This window comes from Equus asinus, chromosome 13 (assembly GCF_041296235.1).
Source record: "Equus asinus isolate D_3611 breed Donkey chromosome 13, EquAss-T2T_v2, whole genome shotgun sequence".
In the NCBI taxonomy this organism is placed as follows: domain Eukaryota; kingdom Metazoa; phylum Chordata; class Mammalia; order Perissodactyla; family Equidae; genus Equus; species Equus asinus.
Window position 1 is genome coordinate 37,630,718 of NC_091802.1, and position 14,009 is coordinate 37,644,726.

The window sequence follows — 14,009 nt, forward strand, 5'->3', positions numbered from 1 at the left end:
GGGGCGACGCAGCTTTAAACAGTGGTCTTTTTTTCCTTTGCCTTCAAGGAGGGGAGATTTCTCGCCTGCCGCTCGCGCTGGGGCTCGATGTGAATATATATTATGTCTGCCTGTTCTCCCCTCGTCGGTGGCTAAGGTAAGCTGGACTGAAATAGGCTATCAGTTTGTGAATGGCGGAGAGTATGTCTCAATGATTTATGGCCCATATGACTCCAATCTCGGTTCAAGAAGAGTTCACAAGCTTTAAGCTTCCTTCCACGCAGCGACTCTCTCTCTCTCTCTCTCCCTCTCTCTCTCTCTCCCTCCCTCCCTCTCTTCCCTCTCCCTCTCTTCCTGCTTCTCTCCTTTTCTCCTCTTTTCTTTCAACAGCCAGATTCAGGGCTGAGTTTATTCCCGGCTGCTAAGAAGAGCCTAACATTTCTCTCTCTTCCTTTCTTGTTCTTTTATTTTTTCTTTCTCCCATTAATTTTTTTTTAAGTCCTGGAAGGTGGCCTATCCTCTCTCCCGGGGCTTCCCCAGCTATTGTTACTCTGCCCGGCTCTTCCGGGGGTGTGCCTGGAGAGGTGGGGTTCTTGGGGTGGCTCACCGCCCTTCTCCAGCGAGACCCTGGGGGGAAGCCGGGAGCCACCGTCTCCCTCCCTCCCTCTCTCCCAAGAAGCCATATGGAGCCTGGATTTTTCCAACATGGAGGCAAGGGAAATAGACATGTTTGGCTTGGTAGAGCTGCTCCCCACCCCCTCTTCTCCTGGATCCCCAGATCCCGGACCCCCACGGCACCTTTCCGCCTTCTCACTGTCCCGTCAGCCAGGCCTCTGCGCCCTCCAGCCCAGCCGGCCTGGCAAAGTCCCGGAGCCGAGTTGCTAAGGCGCCTTTTAATTCGGTTACCTCCAGCGCCCAAACTTACTGCCGCCCTTAGGGCTCGGCCCTAGGCCAGGGTGTTGGGAACCTGCCGCCGCTAACCGTTTTAGCATCCTGAACGCTTTCTCTTCGCCTCCTTGGGTCAGCATAGCTAGTCGCCAGCCACCGCGGCAGCAGCGGTCGAGACTGCCCGGCGGCGGCAGCCAGGGGCTCACCCAGTTCACAGATCTTCCCGGCCCTGTCTCACCGCCGGCGGAGGCTCCATTCTTTCCTATCTCATCTCTGGCTTCTCCGCTTCCCACACTTGCCTGGCCTCGGTCCTGCGATGGTTTGCGGGTTTATTGCAGGGGGAACGACAGGAATTTCGGCCCCAGGCGTCTAGTCAAATTATTGTTTTATTATTATTATTATCATCATTATCATTACTGCTGTAACAATCATTTAGACTAAATAAAGCCAGGGCCCAGCCAGCCAACCCCCTCCAACGTTTTTATTTCATTCTCCTTTCTATTAATAACAAACTCAAGTGATGCCTGTTAATTAATTCCCCCTTCAGCCAGGGCTGCTCCGAAGCTAATTTTGGTTAAATCATCAGAGGCTAATGGTAATAATAATAAAAGGATTGGGTCAGCCTGGTCAATTGAACTCCAGTGCTCCTCCCTGGAACGACCTGCTGCTTTGCAGACCCATGTGCATTTCTCAGAAACAAATTCTTCCCAGAAACCAATCGGAGCTCAGGGCTACCCCAGCTCCCTTTTGAGTATAAATCTGTGCCATTAAGAAGGGAATTTATGTGTGGGAGGGACTTCCTTCACCCCTACTCCTTTTATTTTATTTTCCTATTTCTAGTTTTCTTTGGAGTTAACCAGCTGGGCTGAATGAGATTTAAGTAGTCCAAACTCACATGTCAGGAGAGAGGGTCAGTGTCGAAGTTTTATGAAAAGTGATGGTGAGGGGTTTGGGAAGACAGATGGGGGGGTCATGCAGTCAGAAATTTCAGAAGAAATACACAAAATCCTAAGACAGCTTGAACCTTTATTTTTCTGGCACACTTTTAAAAGGCTGCATTAAAATAATGATTTTTTTTCTGTCTTGGAGAACTTCAGGTAACAGGGGTACCCTGTTTTCAACCCAGAGAATAATACTGTTCAGATTGCTTTGTTGACTTTCTTTTCTGCTAGGGAAAATTTTTCTCTTTTAGAAAGCGCTTTCCCATCTCTTGGTAGAAAAGTCCAGCAGTTATCCAATTTCTTTCTTCTTTTGGAGAAATCAAAGGAAACAGACTGTCAAGAAAAGGGTGGGAAAAAATTAAGTCTGATGAAAAAAATGAAGGGGAGGGGACCTGGGCCAAATGGTCACAGCACCACCCAGACTGGTCAGGGAAATTGAAACAATCCTGCTCCATTTGGGGGCCCATGAGGGCCGCTGGCTGCCGGGTTCCAGACTTGGCTGAGCAAAGACTCAGACCGGAGGTGGTGCTACCTGCACCATGGGCCATGGAGGAGGCTCTGTTCCGCTGGCTCTGGAGGTTAAAAATTTTGAAGAAGTTTCTAGGTCAGGCTGCTGTGGTCTTCATGAGGTGGGAGGGGAGGGAGAGGACCCTTCACACAGAAGGTTCTCTGCTCAACTTGCTTCTCCCTCCTGTCTCTTCCGGACATCCTGTTTTTTCTCCAGGCTAGACTCTGCTGGGGTGACAGAGACCTAGGTAGACAAGGAAGGAGGCAGAGGCCTCTCAGCTCAGAGGAGGGTGCTGATGATGCTTTTGTTTTGGTGTTTCCTGGTCTCCCCCACTCCTTAAGACATCCTATCCCAGAAGTGGGGGTGGGGGGAGGAAGGGAGAGGGAGGAGGAGAGGTCAGGGGCCAGTGCCCCGGCAGGAGAGCAGCAATGGCCCCTGCAGTAGTAAGATTCTATCCTTAGGCAGTCCCCAAGGGAGTAGAGTCCTCATTTGTTAAGTTGAAATAAAAACTGGTGGGCCTTTTCTTTAAAATTAAAACGTTGAAATAAAAATTTCAGGTCAGGGAGGCGGGCTCAGCGTCTGCTGTGAAGATGTTGAGGTGGGGGAGAAGACAAAACTATTGATGTCAGTTCCCTTTTCAGTCCGTAAGATGGATTCGTGCCCTAGTCCTCTTCTCCCCCTTGTGTCTCTTCTCTCACCCCGCAGGTCAGCCGCTCCGAACAGACCCGGGAGGAGGGGGGCGGGGGGGGGGGGTCCGGCGCGCCACGTGACCCCCGGGGGTGCCAATGTCTGGTCGTGAGAGTATCAGGCTCTTGCAAGTTGCCACCCACTGCCCGGGCCTCGCCCAGCGATGCAGAAAGCCACCTACTACGACAACGCCGCGGCCGCACTCTTCGGAGGCTATTCCTCGTACCCTGGCAGCAATGGCTTCGGCTACGACGCTCCCCCCCAGCCCCCCTTCCAGGCCGCCACGCACCTGGAGGGCGACTACCAGCGCTCAGCGTGCTCGCTGCAGTCCCTGGGCAACGCCGCTCCGCATGCCAAGAGCAAGGAGCTCAACGGCAGCTGCATGAGGCCCGGCCTGGCCCCCGAGCCGCTGCCCGCCCCGCCCGGCTCGCCCCCGCCCAGCGCCGCACCCACCAGTGCCACTAGCAACAGCAGTAACGGGGGCGGGCCCGGCAAAAGCGGCCCCCCCAAGTGCGGTCCTGGCTCCAACTCCACCCTCACCAAACAGATATTCCCCTGGATGAAAGAGTCGAGGCAAACGTCCAAGGTGAAAAACAGCTCCCCCGGCACAGGTACCCGCTCTCTGCCTACCTCCTCGTCAGCTTTTGTCCGGGCCAGGAATGTCACTGTTATTCTAGCACCCAGCCCCTAGGCGCCCAGGCGGCGGCCTGGGAACAATATTAGGTGGCGGCGGCCGTGGCGCATTTCGGCCCCCCCCCCCCCCACCACCACCTGATGACCCCTGACCCCGGCAACACCCTCTGCCTCCAGCCGCCTCCACCTGAGCTTCTGAGAGCTCCAGAAGGCCAGGGGCTCGGCCTCAGCCCTTCCAAGGCTGCGGAGGCAGGAGACGCTGCCAGTAGACGCAGAGTCGTCAACGATTGATTATTATTAAGTATGATTACTGTGGGTATTAATCACAATTGCTCGGGCGGCCCAGGGTCCCGGCCTCCAGGCATGGCAGTCTCTTCGCACCACATTTCCGTGCCCTGCCCACGAGTGTCCAGATTCCCCCTAGGGTTCTCCCCAGCCACCCACCCTATCCACAGGACGGGACGAGGTGTGTGTGGGGGGAGTGTCTTCCCAGACCTACAATTGGGGATGGGGCGGGGGGAGAAGCGGGCGCGAGAAAACCCAGCCCTAAATAAATGGCCATGCGGCTCTGTCTGCGTGACATGATCAAATTTTCATAAGCTGGGGCAGCGAGAGGAGAACAGGTCTCTTAATAAATGCCACTATTATAGAGTGTCCGCTAATGCGACGGGCGTGGGGGGGGGGAGAGTGAGGAGGAGGCGGGGACGGGAAGGGGAGGGCGGTGGGGGCTCCGAGTCCAGGCCTGGATTTATTAAGAAACGATGCATTCAATTTCGGCGTGTTCAGTAATTATCTTTTATTTCATTTTCTCCCCTTCCCACCCCTCCCCCGCGGATCCAGCGGAGGGCTGCGGCGGCGGCGGCGGCAGCGGGGGCGGCGGCGGCGGCGGCGGCGGGGGAGGGGACAAGAGCCCCCCGGGGTCGGCAGCGTCCAAGCGGGCGCGGACGGCGTACACGAGCGCGCAGCTGGTGGAGCTGGAGAAGGAGTTCCACTTCAACCGCTACCTGTGCCGGCCGCGCCGCGTGGAGATGGCCAACCTGCTGAACCTCAGCGAGCGGCAGATCAAGATCTGGTTCCAGAACCGGCGCATGAAGTACAAGAAGGACCAGAAGGCCAAGGGCCTGGCCTCGTCGTCTGGGGGCCCGTCCCCCGCCGGCAGCCCCCCGCAGCCCATGCAGTCCACGGCCGGCTTCATGAACGCCTTACACGCCATGACCCCCAGCTACGAGAGCCCGTCCCCGCCCGCCTTTGGCAAAGGCCACCAGAATGCCTACGCGCTGCCCTCCAACTACCAGCCCCCTCTCAAAGGCTGCGGCGCCCCGCAAAAGTACCCGCCGACCCCGGCGCCCGATTACGAGCCCCACGTCCTCCAAGCCAACGGGGGCGCCTACGGGACGCCCACCATGCAGGGCAGCCCAGTGTACGTGGGCGGGGGCGGCTACGCGGATCCGCTGCCGCCCCCTGCCGGCCCCTCCCTCTACGGCCTCAACCACCTTTCCCACCACCCTTCGGGGAACCTGGACTACAACGGGGCGCCCCCTATGGCCCCCAGCCAGCACCACGGACCCTGCGACCCACACCCCACCTACACAGACCTCTCCTCTCACCATGCGCCTCCTCCTCAGGGTAGAATCCAAGAAGCGCCCAAATTAACACACCTGTGATGGGAGAGGGAGGGCAGGAGGAGCGAGATCGTGGGGGTGGGGAGAGCCAGGAGAGGCAAGGGCTATGGAGCTCTGGGGGGCAGCCTGGAAATCTGAAAGAGATAGGCCAAAAGGAGATAGCCAAGCTTCCTGGGAAGAACGGGCCTGGAGCTCCTTACCCTCCCTTGGCCTGAGAAGTTGCTTTTTTAAAGTCCTTCAGCCCTTGTTCCATCTGCCTGCCAACCCGTAGGAGAAGAATCCGCAGCAGATTGGAGATGACCCCATCAACCCTAGGGCTCCAGCAGTACCCCGTTGGAATTCCATGCTCGCTGGAGAGTGGGGTAGAGGAAGGAGGAGATAGAGAAGCACATTTTCAGAAACAGACAAGATGGCTAGGCCATCACCAACCAACTTACCTTCTATCTCTGTAGGTAACGCCTCCAAATCTTGAATTTTTTTTCCTCAATTCTCCTTTTAAAAAAAGTAAGAAAACACATTTCAAATCCAAGGGCACAAAACCCCACCCCCTCCTACTTCCCTGAAGCCTCAAATTTCCTCCCATCTATTTGAGGTTTTTTGGGCACTCCCTCCATTTCCAGCCTCGTATTTTTCTGCTCTACGATATTAATATCTATATGCTGCCCCCATCAATTACAGATTCCAGAGGGCTCAGGGATGGTGAGAGATCCTGAAAGTCAGAGCTGTCTATATTATAAATATATATTTTTTTCTTTTATGGAAAACCTGGGAGGTGAGGGCAGGCAAGTCGTCAGGACTGAAGCTCTGTCACTTCTGCTGCCTCCCATCTCAGCTCCAGGTCCATCGCCCTCTCTCCACAGCAGGCAATCAGCGACACGAGGTTCTACACTTTTCTTTTCTTCTGTTGCTCTCTTGACTTAACGTGAAAACAGGGTATATTTTAACAAACTGTCTGTCCCATGCAGGAGCTGCAGCTGGGCCTGCGCCTTGCTCAATCTCCTGACAGGACACTTTTGTTGCACTTAGAGTTTACATTTTAATGGATATAAAAACAACTGTGAGAGATGCCTGGGCCTGCAGGAGTCCAGCATCGCTCAAAAAGCGTGTGTTCTAGTGAACATTTTCATATATATTTATTGGTTATAGCTTGTTAAAATATTTTCTTTTTTGTATTATTTATCCCCCTACATTATGTATTTATATGAGGGAAAAAAGGAAAAAATTGTACTTTTTTTTTAGTATTTACTTGTTATAAAGGACGTTGTGTTTCCTGTCATGTAAAACCAGCTATTTTAGTTATTATTGTACTCTAGAAAAGAGCTGTAGATTTATGTTACCCTCGTACTTATGAGCAATTGTAATTAGTTCTAAAAGGCATGAACTCAGCTCCTAATTGTCACTGTATAGTCCTGAATTTGTAGAATTAGAGTTAATTCCCTCTTGGAACTTTCTTTGTTCTTCCGTAGTTACTTTTTTCCTTACTTAAAAGGGTTGTCTGTCAAACAATTCTTGAATAAACTTTCTGTTATCAATTTTATCTTGTCCTGGTGGTCCAATTTAGATAGCAGAGGAAGGCTACTGACTGCGGACTTCCCCCGAGGGAAGAAGGACACTGAAGACCCTCTCCTGGCCTTTTTGTCCACTGCCCAGGCCCTCACCTCCCCCTTGCTGTCTCAGGTTTATATAGTTTTTCTCACTCACAGGACCCTGGAACATTCTGCCAACTTCTTTAGCTAAGATTCAAGTAACAAGTTGGGGAAAAGGGACTCTTGGGTGCTTTCTTTGGGCCTTTCTGTTTGGCTTCTTTGCCTCTTAGTTTTTCTCATTCATTGACCTTTTGTCCCCTGGCTCCTTTGGCCACAACCTCCTCGCCCCCCCTTCTCCACCATCAACAAAAAAATCTGGCCGATTACTGCTTCTTCCAGGCAACCTAAACTTCACAGTTCTCTTCCGGAGCTACAAAGAAGTCGTCACGTGACCCGAAGCCCAACCACCATTGGGTCTAAAATGAAAACAAAGGAAAATGATTAATCTAAAAAAAAAAAAAAAAATCTGAGGCCTAGACTACTCAGGTCAAACCTTAAAACTAAAGTGAAATTAAATCACTAAATAAAACTCGGGGTGGAGGGAGAGGAGGTGCATTTGATTTCCCCGCCAGGGAAAGGGGAGAGGAGGAGGTGGGAGATGCTGCTGGATCCACGCGTAAATAAAATGGTCCCCAGGCTAATGTGCGCCTCTGTTTCCACGATCCTCGGGAAAACTTCATTTCTCAGTCGTGGTTCCATAAAAGTTTTATCACATTGGAGCGAGGATAGAGAGGGTCTGTCAAAGATGAAATGTCACCGCCGCGTCGCTGGAGCCGATAAGAGCGACGAGACAGGGCGGCTGAAATATGGAGCTAATTCGTTGAAAGAGAAGCGAGGGCTGCTTGCTGAAGAGTTGCATAATTCTAATTGTAAGCGATGCGCCCGCACTGCTTAATTAGGAGCATATATTTGGCGGTAGTGATGGCGGCGGTTGGGTGGGGGGAGTGTCGGTGAGACTCGTTCCAGGCCCTCAGCCTTAAAGCGATGGCTCATTTTCATTTTTATGTTGCATCCTGGCAGTCCAAGGTTAGTAATTACAGTCTTTATGCAACAATAAATAACAATAAAAATGCAACCTGAATTCTACACCCTCCTACTCCTCACCACCACCACCACCACCAAGTAAGATTTTAAGCGGACTGCGCTCATTCAAGCAGCAAGCAATTTAGCATTGGGTCAGCCTATAATTTAAAGGCATAAGAGCGTGCAAAGTTTGGGATCAAATAACGCTCAAGGGTTTTTCTTTCTGTCTGTCTTTCTCTATTCCTCTTCCCTGAATAACATTTTCTGAATGATGTAACTAGATGAAGCGCCATGTTTGGCTCTGTGGGTGGATTATGTATCTAGTAGGAGAGAGGTAGGCCAAGAGAGAGAATTTAGCTCCAGTTCGAAAACCAGAGGTTTGGCTTGACGCTGGCATTGCAAACCAGAAAAATAAAGGCCGACTTGGCCTGGTGTCCCCTACCCTTCTCTCTGCGAGATTCCAGGCGCTAGCTAAGCAGCCAAAGTCGTGGGGAAAATATCTGTGCTGTAAGACTCACAGCACAACAGAGGGGCGGGGAAGCGGTCTCCAGAAAGGAGGGTTCTCTTGGCCCCTTTTCACACCCAAGTTTTCTGCTGTTCTCTAATCTGGCTGTAAAATCTGTCAGCAGGGTTAGAGAAAGCTGTATTTCCTGCAGGGACAGTCTCTCCCGGAGTTGTTTCCGAGAGGAGCGCGCTTGGCTCTGCAGCCAGCTGGAGAGGCTGTGAAAAAAACTTCCAGGGCTTCTCAAGGGGGTGGCCCGAGGGAGAATCCTCTCTCAGGCCTCACTGCACAACTTCCAGACAACTCCTATTCGGATTCTTCGCTGTCCACCCCCACCCACGACCCCACCCACACCCATATCCCCATCCCCATCCACGCCTCCAAGTGGCAAAACTTGCTTGCTTTGGAACCAGACACAACCGTCTCTGGCCAGTTCGCCCAGTTCAAAGCAGCTCTCTCTGTTCTGAGCCCTCCAGAGCCTGCAGCCCCCACCTCCAACTCCCCTTTCTCCATCCTGGCTCTCTTCCACCCCCACCCTTCCCCTCAGACTTCTCTGTCGTTTTTAAATACTCACCGCCACCCACGCGGCTGGCTGTTACATTGACAGAAAGTTTCCAGTTCCAGCTCCGGGCTGAGTTGCCATTTCTCTGCTAACCAGCCTTCTCCTCGCTGGGCGTCAGAGAGCCAGGAGGGGGAGGGGAGGCCAGAGCCGTGGGAGTTCTCCAGACAAACTTTCCACCCAACTTAGCGCCCTTCCCTCTGTCCCCATTTCCCATCTGTTTCCCCGCTCTCCCGGAATCACCTTTCTCTTTTGCTAACACCCCCCACCACCAGGCCTTTTAAAGGGATGTGGAATTTAGGCTGTTCCCTCTGCTTTCCAAAAGAGCCAAATTCTTTGATGCCATCGGAGGGAGCTGTCAGGGGGCTAAGATTGATCGCCTCATCTCCTCTCGGTCCCTCTGACCCACTTATTTAAAAATCTTCCCCCAGATCGACTTTTCATTTTCTGCTTTGAGATCTAGTTTCCCACCAATTGCTTGGGGCCCTGAGTCTCGTGTCCCCTCCCTCCAGTAAATTAACAGCACTCCCTAAAGTTCAGACAAACGTGGTCTCCTCAAAAGAAATTAAAAAAAATTTTTCCCAAGGTGCCAGAAGTGCAATATCATCTCAGTGGTAATTTCCACCCTTTCCACGTTCAAGGAATTCTTTCTTGCCAAGGATTTCTTTTTTTTTACTAGCACAATGGCAAAAAGTGTGTGGGGGGGAGTCTCTTTGTCCTGGGGGGAAAAGGCCTCCCCCCATACATTGACCTGAGCTTTGAGAGCGCTCAGAGTTAAATTGGCGGCTACCTTGGTGGTTGTTCATGTCCCTGGATATACATGCAGATACAGGCTTGAGGGTTGAATGAGTGTGTATGCATCTTACACCCTGCCTGCTGGAGGTGTGGTAGAGGAGGGCAGATGCCTCCAGGTGAGGAAGGCAGGTGGACATAGAGCAGGGGCAGAGCTGCAAACCCTGGGCAGAGAAGGGACTGAGACCACACAGCTATGGAGGCCAGAGGCCCAAAAGGACCCCTCACCATCCATCTCACTCCTCTGTGTCAGCCTGGGAGTGCCTGTCGATTTTCCGGGATTTATCTGTTGCTTTTGGGGGTTGGGGCGGGATAGTGATACTGATAATTGTAAATCTCTTCTCTTGTTTATTACACCTTAACACTGACCTTTCCCAAAGAGTGGAAGCCTCTTTCTACTACCTCTTCCTCTCACAGTGAGATCCTCACTCAGGTTTCCTTTTTTGGGGGGGGGGAGGGGAAGAGAATGTAAAGAGAGCATTAATTTACTGTATTAAAAAATAAAAAATATTTGGAAAAGAGGAATATTTTTTCCCTTAGATTCTCTTGTTTCTTGGGCTTCCAGAACCTCTGAAGGGGATGAGGGAAAGGTTCCTCTAGTTTTTCTGGAGAAAGGGAGGCATTGGAGAGAAGGCGTGTAGGACTAGGGGGCTCTTGGTGTCCAGGTCGTGGTCCTCTAGAGTTTTTGAATCAATTAAAGCAAATAATGCTCTCTGTTTTCCACTAGGCCCAGAAGAGCGATTGGCCAAGGCCAGTCCCGTGACCACGAATTCCCTGCAATTTCGCTGGAGTCCTGGGTTTAATAGAGAGAGTCCCCATACGCTTGTATTTATCAGCAATATACAATTATAAAGGCCCAAAATTAAAAAAAAAAAAAAAGAGAGAAAGCGCAAAATCCCTCCTCCCAAAATCGCTCCATCATATAAACCTGGGGGGGGCAGGAGGGGGGGTTCCCTTCCGATCCTCCCTCCTGACGCCCCCCCAGCAGGCCCCCTCCCCCACCATTGAAAGCCATGAATTTTGAATTTGAGAGGGAGATTGGGTTTATAAACAGCCAGCCATCGCTCGCCGAGTGTCTGACTTCCTTCCCCGCTGTCTTGGAGACATTTCAAACTTCATCAATCAAGGAGTCGACATTAATTCCTCCTCCTCCTCCTTTCGAGCAAACCTTCCCCAGTCTCCAGCCCGGCGCCTCCACCCTTCAGAGACCCGGGAGCCAAAAGCGAGCCGAAGATGGGCCCGCTCTGCCGCCGCCGCCGCCGCCGCTCCCCGCCGCCCCTCTGGCCCCCGAGTTCCCTTGGATGAAAGAGAAGAAATTCGCCAAGAAACCCAGCCAATCCGCCACGTCTCCTCCGGCCGCCTCTTCCGTCCCGGCCTCCGGGGTCGGATCGCCAGCAGGTCGGTAAGCGGGGTAGGCGTGGGGTGAGGGGCAGCTGGAAGAGGGGGTAGAAAGATCGATGAGGGAGGTAGAAAAGGTGGCTAGCCTATTGGGGTTCCTTGCCCTTGTCGATTCCAGGGACGAGGAAGCAGTATATACCGCTGGGGTTCAGGCCTGGTCGCTGCCAGCATTTTTTTTTCCTTACAGCAGCTTTTGGAAGTTGGCTGGGGAAGAGCTTTTTCTCTCCTAGAAGAAAAGGATTCGATGGAGGTTTTCACCTTTATCTGAGTGGAGGAGTGAATGTGTTGTTGCTGGGGTTGAGTCTAGGGGCAGGAAAAGCTTCATTCAGTCCCATCTTCCCCAGCTCCAAGACAAGAGGAGGAATTTGAGAGCTGGGAGGAAAAGGGGTGGGAAACAATCTTTATGAGCCCTCTCCTCGGGTTGAGTTGGAAAGTGCTGAATTGAGAGGTGCACTCGGAGGACTTGGGAGGGGGGCTCTGAGGTTCTGGGGGCGAAGAGGAGCCGCTCCCTACCCCCTGCGTGGGCCGTGGGCGGCTCTCTGAATGCTTTGCCCTGCCCTGGTCTGGGTCTGCCGGCGAGAGGGAGACGGGAAAGAACGGAGAGCGAGCTGCCTGGGTAGGCGAGAAGGCGGGGGGTTACTGCTGAAATTGTTTTTGGCAGATGTAGTCGTCTTTATTTCGGCTAAACTAAGGTTGGCCCGAGGACACGGCCCGCTCTGACTCCGAGCCTGCTTTCCCTGCAGATGGCCCGGCAGTGCCGGAGGCTGCCGGCGGCGGGGCGCGCAGGCTGCGCACGGCTTACACCAACACGCAGCTGCTGGAGCTGGAGAAGGAATTCCACTTTAACAAGTACCTGTGCCGGCCGCGCCGCGTCGAGATCGCGGCCTTGCTGGACCTCACCGAGAGGCAGGTCAAAGTCTGGTTCCAGAACCGGCGCATGAAGCACAAGCGGCAGACGCAGCACCGAGAGCCGCCCGACGGGGAGCCAGCCTGCCCAGGAGCCCTGGAGGACAGCGGCGAGCCGGCCGACGAGCCCGTGGCCAGCCCCGGCTGCCACTCCGCCTCGCGGGCGGCTCGGGACGCCTGCTCTCACCCGCCCGAGGTCGCGCCGCGTCCCCCGGGCCCCCTGCCTTTGGCCTCTCGCGTGGAGGACGCGGCTGCGCCGAGCCCCGGCTGCGCCCTGCGCCGGGCCGGCGGGCTGGAGCCCGAGCCGCTGCCGGAAGACGCCTGCCCGGAGCGGCAGGACTCGCCTTTCCTGCCCGACCTCGACTTCTTCGCGGCCGATTCCTGTCTCCAGCTGTCCGGAGGCTTCTCCCCCAGCCTACAAGGCTCGCTCAACAGCCCGGTTCCCTTTTCCGAGGAAGAGCTGGACTTCTTCACCAGCACCCTCTGTGCCATCGACCTGCAGTTCCCCTGACCCGCTTCGTGCTCCCGGCCCTTTCCACCCCCGGTCCCCTGGGCTGTCTGCTGGAAAACCCGAGGACCACCCCCCCCAGTCTTTTAGACTTTGTTTTTTGCTACAATTCAGGTATTAGTGAATTAGTGTTTAACCCACTTCATTTCTTCTCTCTAAAATATTGGTCACTCGGGCGTCTTTTAAAAATCAAAACGGAAAAATTCCGTTTGGTAGACTCCTTCCAACGAAATCTCAGGAATAAACTTTAGGGGGGACTTTCTTAAAAAATAATTAGAGGAACCTATTTTCCTCCTTTTTTTGTTTGTTTTAGACGGTAGATTATTTATTAAAATTCTTTAATAATAGGAAAATGGAAAAGTATTTATTGTACATTATTTTCATAGATTAAATAAATGTCTTTATAATACAAAAACGAGTGTTTGTGTTGGGACCCAGCCCCTGTCGCCGCATCCCCTGGGCCGGCCCTCCCTCAGGACCTGCGCGACGTTTGTCTGGCCTTGGGCCGGCTAAGTCCGGCTGGTACAAAAGTGGCCCTAGATGGCCGCCGCTTCTCCGCCCGCAGCTCTAGAAAGAGTCTGGAGTTTGCTGGAAGTTCCGTCACCTCGCCAGCCCCTAACAGACGGCCTTTGGCCCTGCGCGGGTGTTCCCGGGCCTCTGCTTAGACAGAAAGGTGGGCGGGAGGAGGGAGAGGCTGTGCTGCCAACGGAAGAAGGTGCAAGGAGAGGCGGCCTGGGGACAGGCTTTGGAGCCGTGGCGCGGGGCGCCGAGGTTCAGCTGAATTGGGAGGGACCCTAGGGTTTCCCAGGCTTCTCGCTTCAGTGCCCCAAGCGGGGTGGAGGAGCTTTTTGCCCCCCAAGGCAGGAAACCTGGGGATGCGAAGAAGCCTGGGGACATGGGCCGGGCCAAGGAGTGGAGTGGGGGTCGTGGGGTTTTCTCTGGAAGCATGGCCTGGTGTCCGGGATGGTAACTGGCCTCCAAGAGGGCAAGAAAGGAGGCCGGGCACCAATGCTCTTTGACCCCGCAGTCACCCTAGGGCTCCTGGGGTTGGGAGAGCGGCCGAGGAACGGTGGGGCGACAAGCCCAGGGAGGCCCGGGCGGCGTTGGGAGGCGCTTGGCCTGCAGGGAGGGAAGGAGGAGCGAGGAGAGCGGGAGGGAGACAGGGAAGCAAAGAAGATGCTCAAAATGGCGCTGGGGCCGCGCGGCTGGGAGGGCGAGCGACGAGATTGTGGCGGCCATGACAGCCGCTTCTGGACGCGCGGGGCCCAGCCCGGGCATCCGTCTCCGCTCCCGCCTTCTCCTTTACTGATCTTCCCGACGACATTAAAAAAAAAGGAGCCAGGGAGCCTCCTTTTAGTTTTTCTTTTTGTTTAAAAAATGAGCCCAACGGATGCTGAGGCCGCGAGATGGACGGAAAGTCCGCGCGGGGTGGGAAGGGGAGGGGGCGAGCGGCGGCTCTGCAGGCCCGGGTCTGCCT

At 54.0% G+C, this 14,009-nt stretch overlaps 2 protein-coding genes and 1 long non-coding RNA gene across 8 annotated transcripts in view; 2 read left to right on the plus strand and 1 right to left on the minus strand.

Annotated features, from left to right (window-relative positions):
• The window catches only part of HOXB3 (homeobox B3), a 24,206-nt gene extending 17,974 nt beyond the window's left edge, over window positions 1-6,232 (plus strand). For all 3 annotated transcript variants that reach the window (XM_070483078.1, XM_070483079.1, XM_044746122.2), the window contains exons 2-4: window positions 49-136; window positions 3,022-3,614; window positions 4,477-6,232. In XM_070483078.1, the coding sequence (XP_070339179.1) occupies window positions 3,167-3,614; window positions 4,477-5,300 (1,272 nt within the window). In that variant the 5' untranslated portion in view covers window positions 49-136; window positions 3,022-3,166 and the 3' untranslated portion in view covers window positions 5,301-6,232. The remainder of the gene's footprint in view (window positions 1-48; window positions 137-3,021; window positions 3,615-4,476) is intronic.
• Window positions 4,418-10,097, minus strand: LOC123276467 (uncharacterized). Of its 4 annotated transcripts, none has more exons than XR_011493801.1 (5): window positions 8,944-10,097; window positions 7,172-7,260; window positions 6,024-6,174; window positions 5,696-5,750; window positions 4,418-5,608 (listed from the first exon to the last, which is right to left on the minus strand). It is a non-coding gene; the product is annotated as an uncharacterized lncRNA (long non-coding RNA). The 4 variants fall into 4 exon arrangements; XR_011493800.1 differs by having other exon boundaries at window positions 7,093-7,260; XR_011493802.1 differs by lacking the exon at window positions 7,172-7,260.
• Window positions 10,098-10,529: 432 nt separating this feature from the next.
• HOXB2 (homeobox B2) lies at window positions 10,530-12,938 on the plus strand. The gene is made up of 2 exons (XM_044746123.2): window positions 10,530-11,118; window positions 11,862-12,938. Exons 1-2 carry the CDS (start codon window positions 10,734-10,736, stop codon window positions 12,533-12,535), a joined length of 1,059 nt encoding a protein of 352 aa, XP_044602058.1. The 5' UTR covers window positions 10,530-10,733; the 3' UTR covers window positions 12,536-12,938.
• The last annotated feature ends 1,071 nt before the right edge of the window (window positions 12,939-14,009 follow it).

Excerpts from the sequence above, each read along its gene's own strand:
- HOXB2 (XM_044746123.2), top strand. The coding sequence starts at position 10,734 with ATGAATTTTGAATTTGAGAGGGAGATTGGGTTTATAAACAGCCAGCCA. Across the intron at positions 11,119-11,861 it reads CGGGGTCGGATCGCCAGCAG|ATGGCCCGGCAGTGCCGGAG; the intron begins GTCGGTAAGCGG and ends CTTTCCCTGCAG.